Raw genomic sequence first — 17,905 nt, forward strand, 5'->3', positions numbered from 1 at the left:
TAAAATAAAGAAAATGAAACAAGAAAACTGGGGGTGTTTCATGCGTGCAACAAGCCTAACATAAAATGAATTTTGTACATAACATAACATGTGTGCAACAAATATGCACTACCAACATCATTTTCAATGTAAAGATTTTAAAATGTCAAGAATTTGAAATCAAGATTCTGATATGCAGATTTTGTCAAAGATAAGGAAAGATAAAGAAATAACCTAAATGGACAAAATTCAAGATACTCTCACGTTGCCTGTTTGACTAACCCAACAACAGAGTACCAACACCAATCGAAAATGTTCTCATAACCTGCAAAATGAGTTAATATATATTATTCATCATGTAATTTTAAGATCTTGCACACAACCTCCTAAAAATAAATTGGGAGTGCAGATTCTGCTATTACCTTCAAATTTGAGATAAGAGGAAATATGTAATTAATTGAAGCAATCCCATATTCACCCTCACACGTGGGATGATCACTTTGAAATAACTACAACGTGGGGCTTTCCAGAGTGAACGATTAAGGGTAAAAGCAAGTGATCTGTGGAAAGTCATGAAGATTCAACTTCTCTAAACAGGAAAAAATAGAAGAATCAAGCAAAAAAATAAACTTTAATATCACAAAAATATGGCAATAATGGCAGCAATTTATCCAAACATACTCAATCCCACTTGAACTAGGATGAAGAGATGAAAAAGAGAGAGTTGTGGCTTGCGTTCGTGACTCTAAGAAAGATGAAGAGATGAAGAGATGAAGAGGCAAGAATTGCTGGCCTGCTGCCGTGTGAGGTGAACTTCGTGACTAAAAATGAGGCTAGGGTTTCTAATTTTGGTTTATATATGTATATAAGGGTAGTTTTGTAATTACATTATTAAGCGGGGGCGGGGACGGGGGCGGGTATGGGTGCGGGGGCGGGGCGGGTATTAACATCCCCGCCCCCGCCCCCGATTTTGCAAAGCGGGGAAAACCCGAACCCGAACCCGAACCCGGTCAACACGGGTTTTCCCCGTCCAAATCGGGGCGGGGTCGGACGGGTACCCACGGGGCCGGGTTAGAATGCCATGCCTACATGCAACAAAGCTTAAAACCACACAAAACATGATGCAATTTGTACTCTTATCTATCAAGAGGCTCAATATTCAAAACAAACTACAAGTTACACTCTTATCTCTCAATAGACTTATTTGTAATCATCAAAACCAACTAGGATCATGTCTTCATCTTGAGCTTGATCAACAAACTCCCCCTTTTTGATAATGACAAATATTCCTTTTACTTGTTTTGATTCATCCAATTATACTTTTGTATTTGTACGCTATCTTTCCTTTTAAACCAGATTGAATACTCTTGTTGCTTCAATACTTTGTACACTCAACTTGCAAAATAATTACATATTACCTTTATCCCTCTTTGGATATCATCAAAAATATTTTGTTTTACCAAGTTTCAATTCCAAAACTCGAGAATTATCGAATACTGTAGATTACCCTTAATATCAACTTCTTGTATCATATGCTCAACATGTAATCAATATAAAAGTAACATACAAGTATTGTGAACTATGAAAATTTTCAACACCAAAACATTCTTAGTCATTATCAATCATAGTAATTACCAAACATTGTTTAAATCATTCAATCATTCATTGTTTAAACACCACACTTAAACGTACCAAATTTAAATTTAAGAACTTAATAAAAATATAACCAAATTTGAACTAAAATGAAAATTGTACATAATATCAAAAGATTAAAATCACTATAATACAAATTGTTCAAAAATTAAAATATTATAGACCATATATTTAAAAACTAATAAGAAAACTAGCCTAAGGATAAACCAACAAAGCAAAATAGAACATCCTAAAACTAAGGTCTTCAATTTGAGTCATCCTCTATACCCAAGTGATGTTTGATCTTATTGATCTCATCTTGAAGCTCATCAAATCTATCAAGTATCCCAAAGAATGTAGACTTGTGTTTCTTATTTGTTTTTATGATAGCATCCATCTTGTTATTGAATTTGATCATTTATTTCATTCATAGTAAACGGGTACCAAATGAATATGGGGTGGATTAACAAACCTTGTGTCTAGAAATTTGGATGGTGTTAGGTGTAGTCTTTCATTAAAGGGGTCGTTGTGGCTTCAATGATGATTCTACTGCAACTAATGGTGTTTCTTTGTTGACTATCTTTTATGGCTCTCTATTATCATTATGTTCTTTTTCTTATTTTCTATCTTTGTATGTTGGATCTACAATTAAGGTATATCTCCATGGGAAGGTGATTGCTTTATGCTATATAACTTTCATGTTATTGCTAATATGAGAAATTTTAACATGACTCCAAATTTGAATTTTGAATGGATACTGAATTAATATGACTTTTTGTTAAGGTTTATGAAAAAAAATCATTTTTCTTCTTTGTTGAGTTTTTTTATCCTCTCATTTTTTTATATCAGTAAATAATAAATACTCCTTTGTTGTATTTTCCATTTTGTGCATCTCTATTTTTAATATTGAAATTAAAATCTTTGGTTCATCCTTTGTTGAATTCCATATATTTTATTGATGAATTTGGTTGTAGTAGCCAATTTCTTCAAGAATATTGATTTGAGTTAATTTTAGCTTGTGTTTGATCCCATTTGAACAAATGTTAATTTAATTATTTCTTTTACTTTTGTAATATTTTTCCCTAGACGAGTCATTTTGCAATTTATATTGATGTATAAATTTAGATGATATTTAATTAATTTTTTGTTAATATTATTGTGACTTGACTTAAGTAGCTTGATATGAAGGTTTTGACCATGCTAGACGTTGTGTAACATAGCAAATTATTTCAGAAGGCCCAAAAGTCCAGTATGGGTGATTTAGTAGCCCAGAACGGGCTGTTCCAAGCTACTGAATTGACCTATAAAACGTAGCTGAGAACGGGCCATTCTGGAGGGAGAACGGGTCATTCCAAACCCCAAAACGGGCCGTTCCAAAGGGAGTACGGGCCGTTCTGGATGGAGAACGGGTCATTCTGGATGAGTCTCAGAACGGGCCGTTCTGATTTCAGAACGGGCCGTTCTGCATGTGATTTTTGTACTTGTTGAGGGAGTGTAGAACAGGCCGTTCCGGATTCAGAACAGGTCATTCTGGCCACTCCTGAACTTCTATAAATAGGGGTTGGTGGTTGAGGAGAAAGTGAAGTTTTTAGAGAGAAGTTTTAGAGAGAAGGACTCTGGGTCTGTGAGCTCCTTTCTCTTCCAAATTTCTCTGTATGATTCATTTTCTCCTCTAGATCACTAATGCCTTCTGTCTTTTCTTGAAATTCAGATTAGGAAGCTTGCTTTGGGAGGATTGAAGTTCCGGGTTGAGCTTCGAAAGGGAATTCTACTTATTCTCAGTTATAAGCTATTTTGAGTCAATCTTCAGGTGAGGGAAGCTAGAATGTTTGTTGTTAGGTTGCATGTGAGTTTAGAAACTCAATTGATGCATGAATGTTGAGAATCCATAGATGGATTGAAGAAAATCTCATTTTTTGGGCTTTTGAGAAAAAGGAAGATTTTGATGATTTTGATGCATAGGTTGGATGCATGTGAGATTTAAGTTTATTTTGAGTCGTATGGAGCCTATGCATTGTGTTTTGTGTTTGCATGTGGCTGAGTTTATTAGTTTGGATGAGAGTTTTGAACTCTCTGACTGGGATTTAGGCCAGGCGCAGGTTGAGCGCGCCGGGCATGGAAGAGCTTAGAGCTCTCAGATTGGTGTTAGGCTAGGCGCGAGCTGACTGCGCTGAGCGTGAATATGTTTATAAATAATTGATTTAAATTGATGCTTATGCATGTTTAAAGTTGAAGTTTTAGATCATGTATGTATGATATGTGATGTATGGTGCGGTGTGATTCATATGTATGCTTTGTGATGATACGTATGAATGTTTGAATATGATATGACATGTGTATATGTTCATATGAGTATGTTTATTGATCATAATGGTGGGTAGACCATGTATGATGTATGATGCATTATTGCATGTGATGTCTTATGACATGTGTATGATTGTTGATTCATGATGGTGGGCAGATCATGTATGATGTGTGATGCATAATTGCATGTGATGCCTTATGGCATGAGTCTAGCCTAGGACTTGGGGAGAGGAAAAATATTTTTAAACTGGAAGAGCTCACATAGAGTCTCTTGAGAGTGATGCTTGGACAGGCCACTAATATATGAGAGTGGTGCTCAGGTAGTCCACTAGATTTGGGAGTGGCGCTCAGATAGGCCACTGGGTTGGGTGAGTCTCCTTTAAGTCCTTAGCTAGTGTTGGAGCGGGGTATGAGGTCGAGGGTTATTCCCTTAACCAAGTACTCGGGAAGGTTGCGTGGATCCTTGCGGATAGTCGGTGGGCGAACTCCACAATTGACTTGGTTATGCATGCCAAGGTCATGGTAATCCCGTACCCAGCTGTGCTATACCTGACGGTGGATCTGGACTTCCAATTGTGTAAGTGACATCATTCGAGTAAACCCGAGTGAGGATTATATCCTGTTTAGCTGTTACCGAGCGGGCGCATTGGGCGTGAAAACGGTTGAAATGGTTTCGGTAGGATGGAATGTCACTTATACAGCTCTATTGTTATGGAGATCTCCTAGGTGTATGCATGACGACGCATTAGATGATTAATATGCATTGATATCTGTCATGAGATGCATTTATTGCATGATTATTAATATGATGAAGTGTGGTGTTTGACTTCATGATTGGTGGATTGTATTTTATGCATGAGTGGTGTTGGATAGAGTGTATAGTGTGACTTTATGAACATGATTGGTAGTTGGATGATGTGTAGTATAGATTTTATTCTATACTTGTATGATTGGTTTTGAACTCTAGCTTACCCTTTTGTTTCCATGTGATGGAACAGCGATGATCATACTTGGTATGAGAGCAGGTCAGGGCTAGCTTGGAGTTGAGGTGTCCGTTGCGAGACGGGAAGTTTTGATCCTCGTGTTAAAGTTACCATTTTGGGTAATGGTTTTGTTTGTGCTTGACCGACACTAGGGAATATTATCTTTGGGATGATTGTACATATATGGAGTTCTATTTTATAACCAGAAACTTAGTTATTTTCATTTTTATTTGTACATGTATGTATGAGTTATCCAGCTTAATATTTCTCTTAGTTTCACTAGCAGTAGTGTGATTCCACTAAGTGTAGAGACCATGGCGGGTCGTTACACTTTTATGGTATCAGAGTCGGTCGAGTCTTTTGGGATACTCTGTGGGGAGTGATCCTTCTAGGTTTCTGTTGTGTCGTATCTCTAATATGTGTTAATTTTGGTGAGTTGTAGTGGTGAAGTGTTAGTAAAAGAATGTTTTGAATTCTTTTAGTATGGTGAGGCCTCAGTTTGATCAGATCGCTAGGGCTATGGAGATGATGGCCATGGTGATGCAGCAGCAAAGTGCTCACTTTGCTCAGATGGAGGCGGGTAGAGCTGCGGTTGAGGCATCTAGATCGGTGGTCTCTTAGGATTGGAGAGATTTAGCAAAGTTCAGGAGATGTTAGCCTCCTCAATTCAAGGGGGATTCAGATCTCAATGTGATAGATTTGTGGTTGTGTGAGATGAGAAGATCTTCAGTGTTTTGGGATCTTCTGAGGAGAGGAAGTTGGCCTATGTAGTATGTATACTGGTAGGCGAGGCTGAGTACTGGTGGAGAGGCACCAAACAGATGTTAGAGAGCAGGAGTGTACCTGTTGATTGGGATTGCTTCAGGGGGTCTTTTTGGAGAAGTATTTTCCAGATAGCGTTAGATACGCTAAGGATGTAGAGTTCACGAGACTGCAATAGGGGAGCATGTCTGTTTTAGAGTATGTTATGAGGTTTGAGCATCTGGCTCGTTTCTACTCTCAGGCCGTATCTAAGGCTTGGAGATGTAGGGAGTTTATAGAGGGATTGAGGTATGAGTTGAAGAGGGTCATAGTCCTTATGTCCATAGATGAGTTTCTTGCCTTGGTTGAGAAGGCAAAGACTGTTGAGAGATTGGAGGGTCATGGTAGCAGCGGCAAGGCTGCTAGAGTTCAAGAGGGATCATCTGGATCTAGGAGGGGAGGTCAGCAGAGAGGACCCTATGACAAGCCTGTTTAGTCTCAGAGAGAAGCTGTTAGTAGGGGACCTCGTCCTGCTACTCCTCAGGGTGGAGCACAGTCGGTGCAGTGTTACAAATGTGGAGAAGCCCACATGGTTAGAGATTGTTCCCATTCGGAGATTTTTTTTTCAGATGTGGCAGGCCAGGCCACATTTCCAGAGATTGTCAGATGCTACCGACTCCATCTGGAGTGCCCCAAGGCCAGTCAGGCCTACGGTTGCAGGGAGAGTAATTTTCTTTATCAGGTGTAGAGGCTTCCACTTTATCAGATTTGGTGAAGAGGAAGGGGAAGGCAGCAGGTGAGGATGTTTTGTTCCTGCTTGATTCTGGTGCCACACATTCATTTATTTTGTTGATTGTGTGGGGAGATTGGGTTGTCGGTGTCTGCATTGCACGTTGATTTGTATGTATATACTTCGACTTTAATTTCTTTGGTCACATCGAAGATGTGTGTGAGATGCCCGATAGAGGTGTTTGGTAGGAGGTTCCGAGCGAATCTAATTGTGTTGCTCATGGTAAATATGGACATAATCTTAGGGATGGATTGGTTATCTGCCCATCACACCCTTATAGATTGTGCTCGAAGAGAGTTGGTATTTTCTCAGTTGGAGGATGAGGTGTTGTTGTCAGTGGGTCAGGCTGAGTAGTTGATGAGAGATGGAGTTGAGTGCTTCATGTTATTTGCCGCCTTGAGTGTTGAGACGAAAAGGGTCATCATTGGGATTAAGATTGTCAGTGAGTTTCCTGAGGTGTTCCTAGATGATGTGTCGGGATTGCCACTTATGCGTGATGTTGTGTTTAACATTGATCTGGTACTGGGTGCAAGACCGGTATCAGTGGCTCCTTATACGATGGCTCCAGCTGAGTTGGTAGGGCTGAAGAGACAGATTAAGGATTTGTTGGAGAAACAGATGGTGAGGCCCAATGTTTCTCTTTGGGGTGCCCCGGTATTGTTAGTAAAGAAGGATGGTGGGGCCCGTTTGTGTGTTGATTATCAACAACTAAATAAGTTGACGATAAGGAATAAGTATCCACTTCCGAGGATTGATGATTTGATGGATCAGCTGAGGGGAGCTTCGATATTTTCGAAGATTGATTTGAGATCCGGATACCATCAGATCAGGGTAAAGGAGAGTGACATACCTAAGACTGCTTTCAGGAATAGGTATGGTCACTGTGAGTACGTAGTGATGCGTTTCGGTGTCACTAATGCTCCAACAGTGTTCATGGATTACATGAACAAGATTTTCAGGTCATTCTTGGATAGGTTTGTGGTGGTCTTCATTGATGATGTATTGGTGTATTCTAGATCTTTGGAGGATCACCATGAGCATCTGAGGTTGGTTTTAGAGGTGCTGAGAGAGAGGTAGTTGTATGCCAAGCTGTCCAAGTGTGAGTTTTGGTTGTCTGAGGTGAGGTTTGGGGCATGTAATATCGGTAGAGGGGATCGTAGTGGATCCAACCAAGGTAGAGGCTGTGATTTAGAGGGAGCGTCCAAGGACTGCTACGGAGATTAGGAGTTTTGTTGGGTTAGCGAGTTACTATCAGAGATTCATTGAGGGTTTCTCTTGAATAGTAATGCCTTTGACTTAATTGACTCGGAAGGATCAACTTTTTGTTTGGATGGACGCTTGTGAGTAGAGTTTTCAGGAATTGAAGGGGTGATTGACTACTTCTCCGATTTTGGTGTTACCTGACACTGGTGAGTATTTTGAAGTATTCTGTGATGCTTCTCACTAGGGGTTGGGTGGTGTGTTGATGCAGGGAGGGAGAGTAGTGACATATGTTTCAAGGAAACTTAAGACTCATGAGAGGAATTATCCTACTCATGATTTGGAGCTTGCAGTTGTGGTGTTTGCTTTGAAGTCGTGGAGGCACTATCTGTATAGTGCGAGATTCAGTGTATTCAGTGATCACAAGAGTTTAAAGTACTTGTTTGATCAGAAGGTGTTGAATATGAGGCATAGGAGATGGATGGAATTCCTAAAGGACTTTGATTTCCAGTTGATGTATCATCCTGGGAAGGTGAGTGTAGTAGCAGATGTATTGATTAAGAAATTCATTCATATGTCGGCTATAATGATTAGGGAGTTGGAGCTGATTAAGCAGTTCAGAGATTTGAGACTAAAGGTGGAGGTTGTTCAAGATCACATTAGTTGTGGTATGATTACCATAACTAATGAGTTCTTGAGACAGGTGGGAACTAAGCAATTACATGATCCAGAGTTATTGAGGATTTTGGGATTGCTTGGTACCAAGAGGGCAGCTGGTTTTGAGCTTAGTGCTGATGGAGATTCCCGAGTAAAAGTGTGATAGTGTCACTAAGGACTTTGTGGTTGGGTTGCCTAGGACAGCTAGGAACAGTGACTCTATCTGGGTGATTGTTGATAGGTTGATAAAGTGTGTGCACTTTCTTCCTGTCAAGCGGTGGTCCTTGGAGAGGCTTGCACAATTGTATATTAGAGAGATAGTACGGTTGCATGGAGTGCCTTCCAGTATTATCTATGATAGAGATCCAAGGTTTACTTCCAGGTTGGCAGACTCTGTATCAGGCTTTGGGGACGAGGTTGAGGTTGAGCTCCGCTTATCATCTATAGACAGATGGACAGTCAGAGAGGATAATTCAGTCACTGGAGGCTATCTTGAGAGCCTGTGTGTTGGATCATCTGGGTAGCTGGGAGGAGGTGTTACCATTGGTAGAGTTCACCTACAATAATAGTTATCACTAGAGCATCGGCATGGCGCCTTTTGAGGCTTTGTATGACAGGAGGTGTAGGACTCCATTATGCTAGTATCAGGAGGGTGAGTCTATAGTGGTTGGTCTAGAGTTAGTTCTTTAGACTAATGAGATGGTGAGATAGATTTAGGAAAGGTTGAGGGCTACCCAGAGTCGATAAAAGTCCTAGCTGATAGGAGGAGGAGACCTCTAGAGTTTGAAGAGGGAGAGCACGTGTTTCACGTTTCACAGTTGAGGAAGTACATCAGAGACCCGAGTCAAGTGGTAGAGATAAATGAGGTGCAAGTTAGAGAGAACTTGACCTATGAGAAGAGACCGTTAGCTGTGGTTGATCACAAGTTGAAGAAGCTTCCTGGCAAGTCCATCAGTTTGGTGAAGATTCTTTGGGATGCAGCTACTGGTGAGGCTACCTGGGAGGTGGAGAGTCAGTTCAAGAAACAGTATTCATTCCTCTTTTCAGGTAAGCCTATTTTCGGGGACAAAAATTCCTATTTGTTGGGGGGTATTGTAACGTAGCAAATTATTTCAGAAGGCCCAAAAGCCCAGTATGGGTGATTCAATAGCCAGAATGGGCCGTTCCCAAACTGGAACGGGCCGTTCCAAGTTACTGAATTGACCTATAAAATGTAGCTGAGAACGGGCCGTTCTGGAGGGAGAACGGGCCATTTCAAACCCCAAAATGGGCCGTTCCGGAGGGAGAACGGGCCGTTCCGGAGGGAGAACGGGCCGTTTTGGATGAGTCCCAGAACGGGCCATTTTGATTTCAAAACGGGCCGTTCTACATGTGATTTTTGTACGTGTTGAGGGAGTGCAGAACGGGCCGTTCCGGATTCAGAACAGGCCGTTCTGGCCACTCCTGAACCTCTATAAATAGGGGTTGGTGGTTGAGGAGAAAGTGAAGTTTTTAGAGAGAAGTTTTAGAGAGAAGGACTCTGGGTTTGTGAGCTCTTTTCTCTCCCAAATTTCTCTGTATGATTCATTTTCTCCTCTAGATCACTAATGCCTTCTGTCTTTTCTTGAAATTCAGATTAGGAAGCTTGCTTTGGGAGGATTGAAGTTCCGAGTTGAGCTTCGAAAGAGAATTCTACTTATTCTCAGTTATTAGCTATTTTGAGCCAATCTTCAGCTGAGGGAAGCTAGAATGTTTGTTGTTAGGTTGCATGTGAGTTTAGAAACTCAATTGATGCATGAATGTTGAGAATCCATAGATGGATTGAAGAAAATCTCATTTTTTGGGGTTTTCAGAAAAAGGAAGATTTTGATGCATAGGTTGGATGAATGTGAGATTTAAGTTTATTTTGAGTCGTATGGAGCCTATGCATTGTGTTTTGTGTTTGCATGTGGCTGAGTTTATTAGTTTGGATGAGAGTTTTGAACTCTCTGACTGGGATTTAGGCTGGGCGCAAGTTGAGCGCTCCGGGCGTGGAAGAGCTTAGAGCTCTCAGATTGGTGTTAGGCTAGGCGCGAGCTGACTATGCTGAGCGTGAATATGTTTATAAATAATTGATTTAAATTGATGCTTATGCATGTTTAAAGTTGAAGTTTTAGATCATGTATGTATGATATATGATGTATGGTGCGGTGTGATTCATATATATGCTTTGTGATGATACGTATGAATGAATATGATATGACATGTGTATATGTTCATATGAGTATGTTTATTGATCATAATGGTAGGTAAACCATGTATGATGTATGATACATTATTGCATGTGATGTCTTATGACGTGTATGATTGTTGATTCATGATGGTGGGCAGACCATGTATGATGTGTGATGCATAATTGCATGTGATGCCTTATGGCATGAGTCTAGCCTAGGACTTGAGGAGAGGAAAAATATTTTTAAACTGGAAGAGCTCACATAGAGTCTCTTGAGAGTGGTGCTTGGATAGGCCACTAATATATGAGAGTGGTGCTCAGGTAGTCCGCTAGATTTGGGAGTGGTGCTCAGATAGGCCACTGGGTTGGGTGAGTCTCCTCTAAGTCCTTAGTTAATGTTGGAGCGGGGTATGAGGTCGAGGGTTATTCCCTTAACCAAGTACTCGGGAAGGTTGCATGGATCCTTGCGGATAGTCGGTGGGCGAACTCCACAATTGACTTGGTTATGCATGCCAAGGTCATGGTAAGCCCGTACCCAGCTGTGCTATACCTGACGGTGGATCTGGACTTCCAATTGTGTAAGTGACATCATCCGAGTAAACCCGAGTGAGGATTATATCCTGTTTAGCTGTTACCGAGCGGGCGCATTGGCGTGAAAACGGTTGAGGTGGTTTCGGTAGGATGGAATGTCACTTATACAACTCTATTGTTATGGAGATCTCCTAGGTGTATGCATGACGACGCATTAGATGATTGATATGCATTGATATCTGTCATGAGATGCATTTATTGCATGATTATTAATATGATGAAGTGTGGTGTTTGTCTTCATGATTGGTGGATTGTATTTTATGCATGAGTAGTGTTGGATAGAGTGTATGGTGTGACTCTATGAACATGATTGATAGTTGGATGATGTGTAGTATAGATTTTATTCTGTACTTGTATGATTGGTTTTGAACTCTAGCTTACCCTTCTGTTTCCATGTGGTGGAACTGCGATGATCATACTTGGTATGGGAGTAGGTCAGGGCTAGCTTGGAGTTGAGGTGTCCCCTGCGAGACAGAAAGTTTTGATCCTCGTGTTAGAGTTACCATTTTGGATAACGGTTTTGTTTGTGCTTGACCGACACTAAGGAATATTATCTTTGGGATGACTGTACATATATGGAGTTCTATTTTATAACTAGAAACTTAGTTATTTTCATTTTTATTTGTACATGTATGTATGAGTTATCCAGCTTAATATTTCTCTTAGTTTCACTAGCAGTAGTGCGATTCCACTAAGTGTAGAGACTATGGTGGGTCGTTACACGTTGGCTTTTATGTATGGAAATGATAATAAAATCTTTATTTGATATTTGGATATTTCAAATAATAATAAAGATAAAATGCGGAGAAAATTTGTACATCAAATATTATGATATCCTAAATGATAATTAATAGGTGTATGCTTAAATGAGTGATTCTCAAATGATAATATAATATTTATGAATGAATATTTGTGGATGGTGATGATAATGATTGCAATAGTTTTATTGTATGAATTTGGTTGAAGAGCATTTCACTTTTTTCCAAAATAAGTTGTGATACCTTCAACCCCTCATGCATAAATAAATAAATATAATGATTATAAGAAGGAAATATTATACTTAGATAACTTCAAACAAAGGTAAAAAGTATCACATTTCAAATTCAAATAAAACTAAAACAAATGCCTAGCCATTATAAATCTAAAGAAGATATGTTTTAAGGAAAGTAAACTATAATTCTTAAAACATAAAACATCAACAGAATCCAAGATCTCCAGTATCACAAGTACGATATTTGTTCCTTCAATCATCAACTAGACTCCTCTAAAAAGGAAGAATATGAATTTGATTGAAGAATATTTCACTTTGTTCCAAAATTAGTGTAATACAATCATAACAAAAAAATATGATGAAACATTATAGATGGTTTTTGGGACTATGGAATTGTGTTGCAAGAATTTAATATTTATTATAGATGTAGCTTGAGAATGAGTTGTAGATGTCTATTTAGTAATTTTGGAAGTAAACCTAGAAGTGAAATGTAGAAGAATTCTCAAAGTTGTAGATAGATGTTTTTCATCAAATGCTTGGTGGGTATGTCTTATGGTTATGCTAGAAAGTAGGATTTTAACATGGAAGTCAAACTCAAGTTTTGTGAAAATATGATCAAACTAATGCATATCATAGTTTCACATTTTTATTTTAGATTCATTAACTTTTATGTATTGTTATTTTCATTGTCATGTAATTCAATAAATTGAGTTTTACAAGGGGATATTTTTTTATAGTATGACATTTAGCAAATAATTTGGTTTTTCTTTTGTGGTTGATGGATTAGAGTAGTGTTCCATCTATTGGAAAAAGGATATAACTAGTGTGGTTCGGACAATATGCTATGAGTAGACGTAAAACATCTTTTTGTAATGTTTGTATAATCTTTTTGTATATCTTTTGTCAAAGGGTTTCTATAAATGTATTATTTATTTGGTTGGTCAAAAACATAAAATTAGAGAACGTTCCTTATTATATAATTGACCTTAATACAAACATTGATTGATTTGTATGTTGGTAAGGACCGTTTGTCAACACTTTAAGCAGTGTTAACATTTCAAAAACTATTAATATGTTAACTGAAATATTAGCAATTATGAAAATTTTCATTTTTATGTATCTGGAAATGATTAGCAAAAAAACCTCTTTATGATTTGAATAAAAAAATCTAATGTATTATTAGCAAGTTTTGTCTAAGAAGTTTTTATAATTATACTTTGTACAAATGTGAAAAATCAACTTTTTACAAAGAATATAGTAAAGCAAATGAGTAAAAAAAATTTCTAAAGTATAGGTTACACTAATATAATATAATAGTTTTATAATAATTTAATTGTATAAGTATTTAAAGATGGAACGAATGTTAAAATATAAGTGCTTTATATAAGTGTAAAATTTTAAATATGAAAATATAATGTGTATTGATTATTACATGTTATGATTTCAAGTATAAACATTTTAAATTTTGTATTTTAAAATAATAATAATTTTTATGGAAATTTTGTTATTTTTATGTTTCTAATAGTTTTTAATTTTTTCAATTATTAGGGATTAAAGATAAAATACGTAAAAGAAATTGTACATCAAAAGTCTAGGCCTGGACAGATTTTAATTTTAATTTTATTAAAGACTTTTGGGAGGTTGTCAAGGTAGATTTTTTGGCTTTTATCAATGAGTTTCATGAAAATGGAAAATTGGTGAAGGGTTCTAATAGCTCTTGTATCGTTTTAATTCCAAAGATTGAAAGCCCTCAAAGAGTTGAAGACTATAGACCAATTTCCCTAATTGGTTGTATGTTTAAGGTGGTGGCAAAATTTTTGGCTAACAGATTAAAGGCAATGATAGGTAACGTTATTTCAGATTGTCAGTTAGCCTTTGTACAAGGAAGATCTATTTTTGATGGAGTTGTCGTTGCCAATGAGATTATTGAGGAGATAGAAGGAAGAAAAGTAAATGTTTGCCTTTTAAAGTTGACTTTGAAAAGGCCTATGATTCAATCAATTGGGAGTTCTTTCAGTACGTGATGGAAAAGATGGGTTTTCCGTTAAAGTGGAGGAAGTGGATTGATGAATGTGTGAGCACTGCAATAATTTTTGTCCTACTAAATGGTAGTCCCTCTGGTGAGTTTGGGGTTGGCAAAAGACTTAGACAAGGAGATCCACTTGCTCCATTTCTCTTTCTTATAGTTGCTAAGGGCCTTAATGCATTGATGTGCAAAGTTGTGAAATGTCATGTGTTTAATGGCTATTCATTTGAACACCAGTCAGTTAGTGTGTCTCACCTTCAATATGCAGATGACACTTTGATTATTGGTGGAGCTTCTTCACATAATGTTTGGGTGATAAAATCCATCTTATAGATTTTTGAGTTGGTGGCGGGTCTCAAAGTTAATTTTCATAAAAACAATCTCTTTGGGTTCAATATTAATGTTGAAGTGTTAAATTTGATGGCTTAGTTTACCTTTTTTCTAAACTACAAGGTTAGTTCTTTACCTTTTTGCTATTTGGGGCTACCTCTTAGGGCAAATCCGCGTTGTATCAAGATGGAAGTCTTCAACTTTTTCCTTTGATGGGTGTAGCGTTCTCTTGAAATAAATCCTTAATTTCATTTCGAACTACTATCTTTCCTTCTTCAAGGTTCCTTAAGGCATCATTTCTAAACTTAAATCTCTTTTTAAACTCTTTCTTTGGGGAAGGGATGAAAATTATAGGAAAATTGCTTAGGTGGCTTGGAAGGAGGTTTGTAGGGGAAAGGAACATGTGACACCCTCTACCCCGCATTACCATAAACACATAATTAATAAAATTTGAGTAACTTAATCTTTTATTATTAAACTACCAAACATGTTCAGATAGAGAGCACCACATCCATTACTTAAACAAATAACATAATCATAAGAAATTACAAAAGAAATAAGGCTAAGGTTTTAAAAATAATTTAATAGAAATAACATCTTAATCTAATCCTATCTACGCTTTGATGTCACATGTCTTATCAAAGCAAAGCCCAACACTGGAGCCTAAGCTTCATCACCAACATCTTCAACCTCATACTGATGATCACTTGTATAAAAACCAAAGAAAAATAACACAAGAGAAAAGGGAGTAAGAAACATCCCACTCTGGCTCACGGTGTAGGAATACACACCGGATAGCCAAACACAAACAATACATACATACATACACACACACACACACACACACACACACACACACACACACACACACACACATATATATATATATACACGTAGCGTAGATAGATTAACAATAGTATCACACCCTACTCATCCATGACGTAAATCATCTAACATATAATATTAAAATGCACATGTAATGGACATGGACTACATATTATCATGCATGTGGTGTCAGTAACACATCACATGGTGCATTGCCGCTAGCAACACACGTAGAGTAGTCTAGGAGTATATGTCGGGTCACACCCTTTGCGCACTCTCATTAGAAGGACATACTATCAGGGTCTAGTTGGGATAGCTAAGTCGCACAAGATACGTCCCATGCACACAATGGGTGAGACTGGAACTTACAAACTGAGTTATCCCCAAGGACTAATTCCTAAGCTTTTACACAAGGGGGTCTTTCCTAGTGGTGTATTCCATATCATACCCGTAAAAACATTTATGAAAATGATGCATGTAAATCAAGACTCTATGCATTATCATATTATATTATCATATCTCATTATCATATAACATTATCATGTCATTCCACCGTATCAAATTTTCTCACATCACATACTCATCAATTATATTCATTAAAGGATAATATTGAATAACACAAGATATTCACCTCATTGCATATCATAGATCACAAGAGAGAAGTAACACAATATTCGCATTGCACTAATAGAATTCACCAAACAAAGAAAGAAAGAAGCATAATAGAGCAATTGGCCCTCAATCCTAGATTAGGCACTCAATGCAGGGCTTCTAGAGAGTAATTTTAACTCTTTGGTTGAGCCACGCTAAGCGTGGAATCTCACGCTCAGCGTGGGCTATGCTAAGCCTTAGGCTCACGCTAAGCCTGGGGGTCAGAGATAGCATTATCAATTTTCTGTCACCTTGATGCTTAGTGCCAGAAATGACGCTTAGCGTGGTTTCTAGGATCAGAACTCTGCAGATCTGCAATTTTTTGCATTTTGTATCCAAATTATTGATCTCTTCATACAATCGGTAAAAATGTTATAAATCATACGATAAGCATTTAAAATAATACAATTTACTCATACAATTACATCTTCAAACAATCTTCTCTTATAACTAAACTACCAATGCATTCCCTTAGGGTTTCTCATAGGAACCCATAGAGATCTCAAATCATACAATTACAATTCTAAAATTGAAATTAATTACTCATTCAAGCAATTCATACAATTAATTACATATAAGAAGAACAATAGATGAAACAAATACAATTGGAAAAAACCCATCATACATGAGCATACAACAAACACAGGATTGGTGGCTAATCCCACTACCCAACATACATTCCTATACCCAGAGCAAGGTTTCTCACTCCCTCCTTACCTTGTTGAGCAAAAAAAGATGATGGTTAAATCTAGAGTGATTTCCTCCAGCTTTCGGTTCTCCGAGCTCTGAAACGTAAACGCGTACGAGAGTAAAAGGTAAAATGTACAAACTGATCAGCTTTCAATCTTTTTTTTCATTTTAAAACTTAACCTTCCTTTAACCCTTTAGTAAAAATGTGAACTATGGTTATCAAAAATAAGTTCCCTTCCCTTATTATAAATAATTAAATAATATAACCTGTAATTATAAAACCTCACAATATATACATATAAAATAATTACCAATAGTTACTAAATTCAAAATATTTAATTATCATAAATATAGTAAATAATAATAAAATAAATATCGAATAGCTCTTATTAATAAAAATAAAGTATCAAAATTATTAATAAAATACCTATATTATGTTTTACAAAATTAGGGTGTTACAATTCTCCTATCTTTTTAGAAATTTCGTTCCCGAAATTACCTGAAGCAAATAAAGCGGATATGCTTATTGCATTTGACTTTCTAATTCCCACGTAGCACTTTCTTCAACATTTCCTCCCCAAACAACCTTGACTAAAGGAATTTCCTTACCTCTTAGTTGCTTCACCCTCTTATCCTCAATCCTCAAAGGTATAGTTTCATAAGTGAGGTTATCCTTCAACTGAATGTTGTCAGATTCAACAATATGAGATGGGTCATGAATGTATTTTCTAAGTTGGGAAACATGAAAGACATTATGAAGATTTGAAAGAGTGGAGATGGCGGATGTTAGTTGAAAAGGGTAGGTTTGGGCATAGGGTTGTCACTTTTATTTATGGGGAGGGTTATTTTCAAGGAGTTGGTGATAAAGTACAAAGTTCAAAGTGGTGGGTTGATTTGTGGACCATTGATTCTACTCCATATGCATCATTTGATTGGTTCTCTTCTTGGTGTACCAAGGTGGTGGGGGATGGTCGAAATACCTTTTTTTGAAAGGATGGTTGGAGTGGTTAGGGACCTCTTTGTAATCGATATAGTAGATTATTCTCTATAGCTTCTGACAAGGATGTATCGGTCGCATACATGGTGCTTTGGAGGGATGGAGGTTTTGAGTGGGTTTGGTCTTGGTGTAGGAGTCTATTTCAATGGGAATCAGATTTATTATCACAATTGATTGCTGATTTAGGATCAATTGTCTTAAAGAATGATCTTTGTGATAGCTGGTGTTATAAAGATTCTAATGATGGGATATATAATGTCAAATCAACATATAAGGCGATGATTAATGTTAGTATCTACGTAGATTTTTCGTTTCATAAATTTCTTT

General features: G+C 37.4%; 1 protein-coding gene across 1 annotated transcript; it reads left to right on the top strand.

The window, feature by feature from the left end:
• Window positions 1–14,091: 14,091 nt before the first annotated feature.
• LOC145952776 (putative mitochondrial protein AtMg01250) lies at window positions 14,092–14,418 on the top strand. Its single transcript, XM_083065766.1, has one exon. It carries the CDS (start codon window positions 14,092–14,094, stop codon window positions 14,416–14,418), a length of 327 nt encoding a protein of 108 aa, XP_082921892.1.
• The last annotated feature ends 3,487 nt before the right edge of the window (window positions 14,419–17,905 follow it).

The sequence above is a fragment of the Cajanus cajan genome, chromosome 1 (genome assembly GCF_000230855.2).
Source record: "Cajanus cajan strain Asha chromosome 1, NIPB_CcT2T_4, whole genome shotgun sequence".
NCBI lineage: Eukaryota > Viridiplantae > Streptophyta > Magnoliopsida > Fabales > Fabaceae > Cajanus > Cajanus cajan.

Excerpts from the sequence above, each read along its gene's own strand:
- LOC145952776 (XM_083065766.1), top strand. The coding sequence starts at position 14,092 with ATGGGTTTTCCGTTAAAGTGGAGGAAGTGGATTGATGAATGTGTGAGC.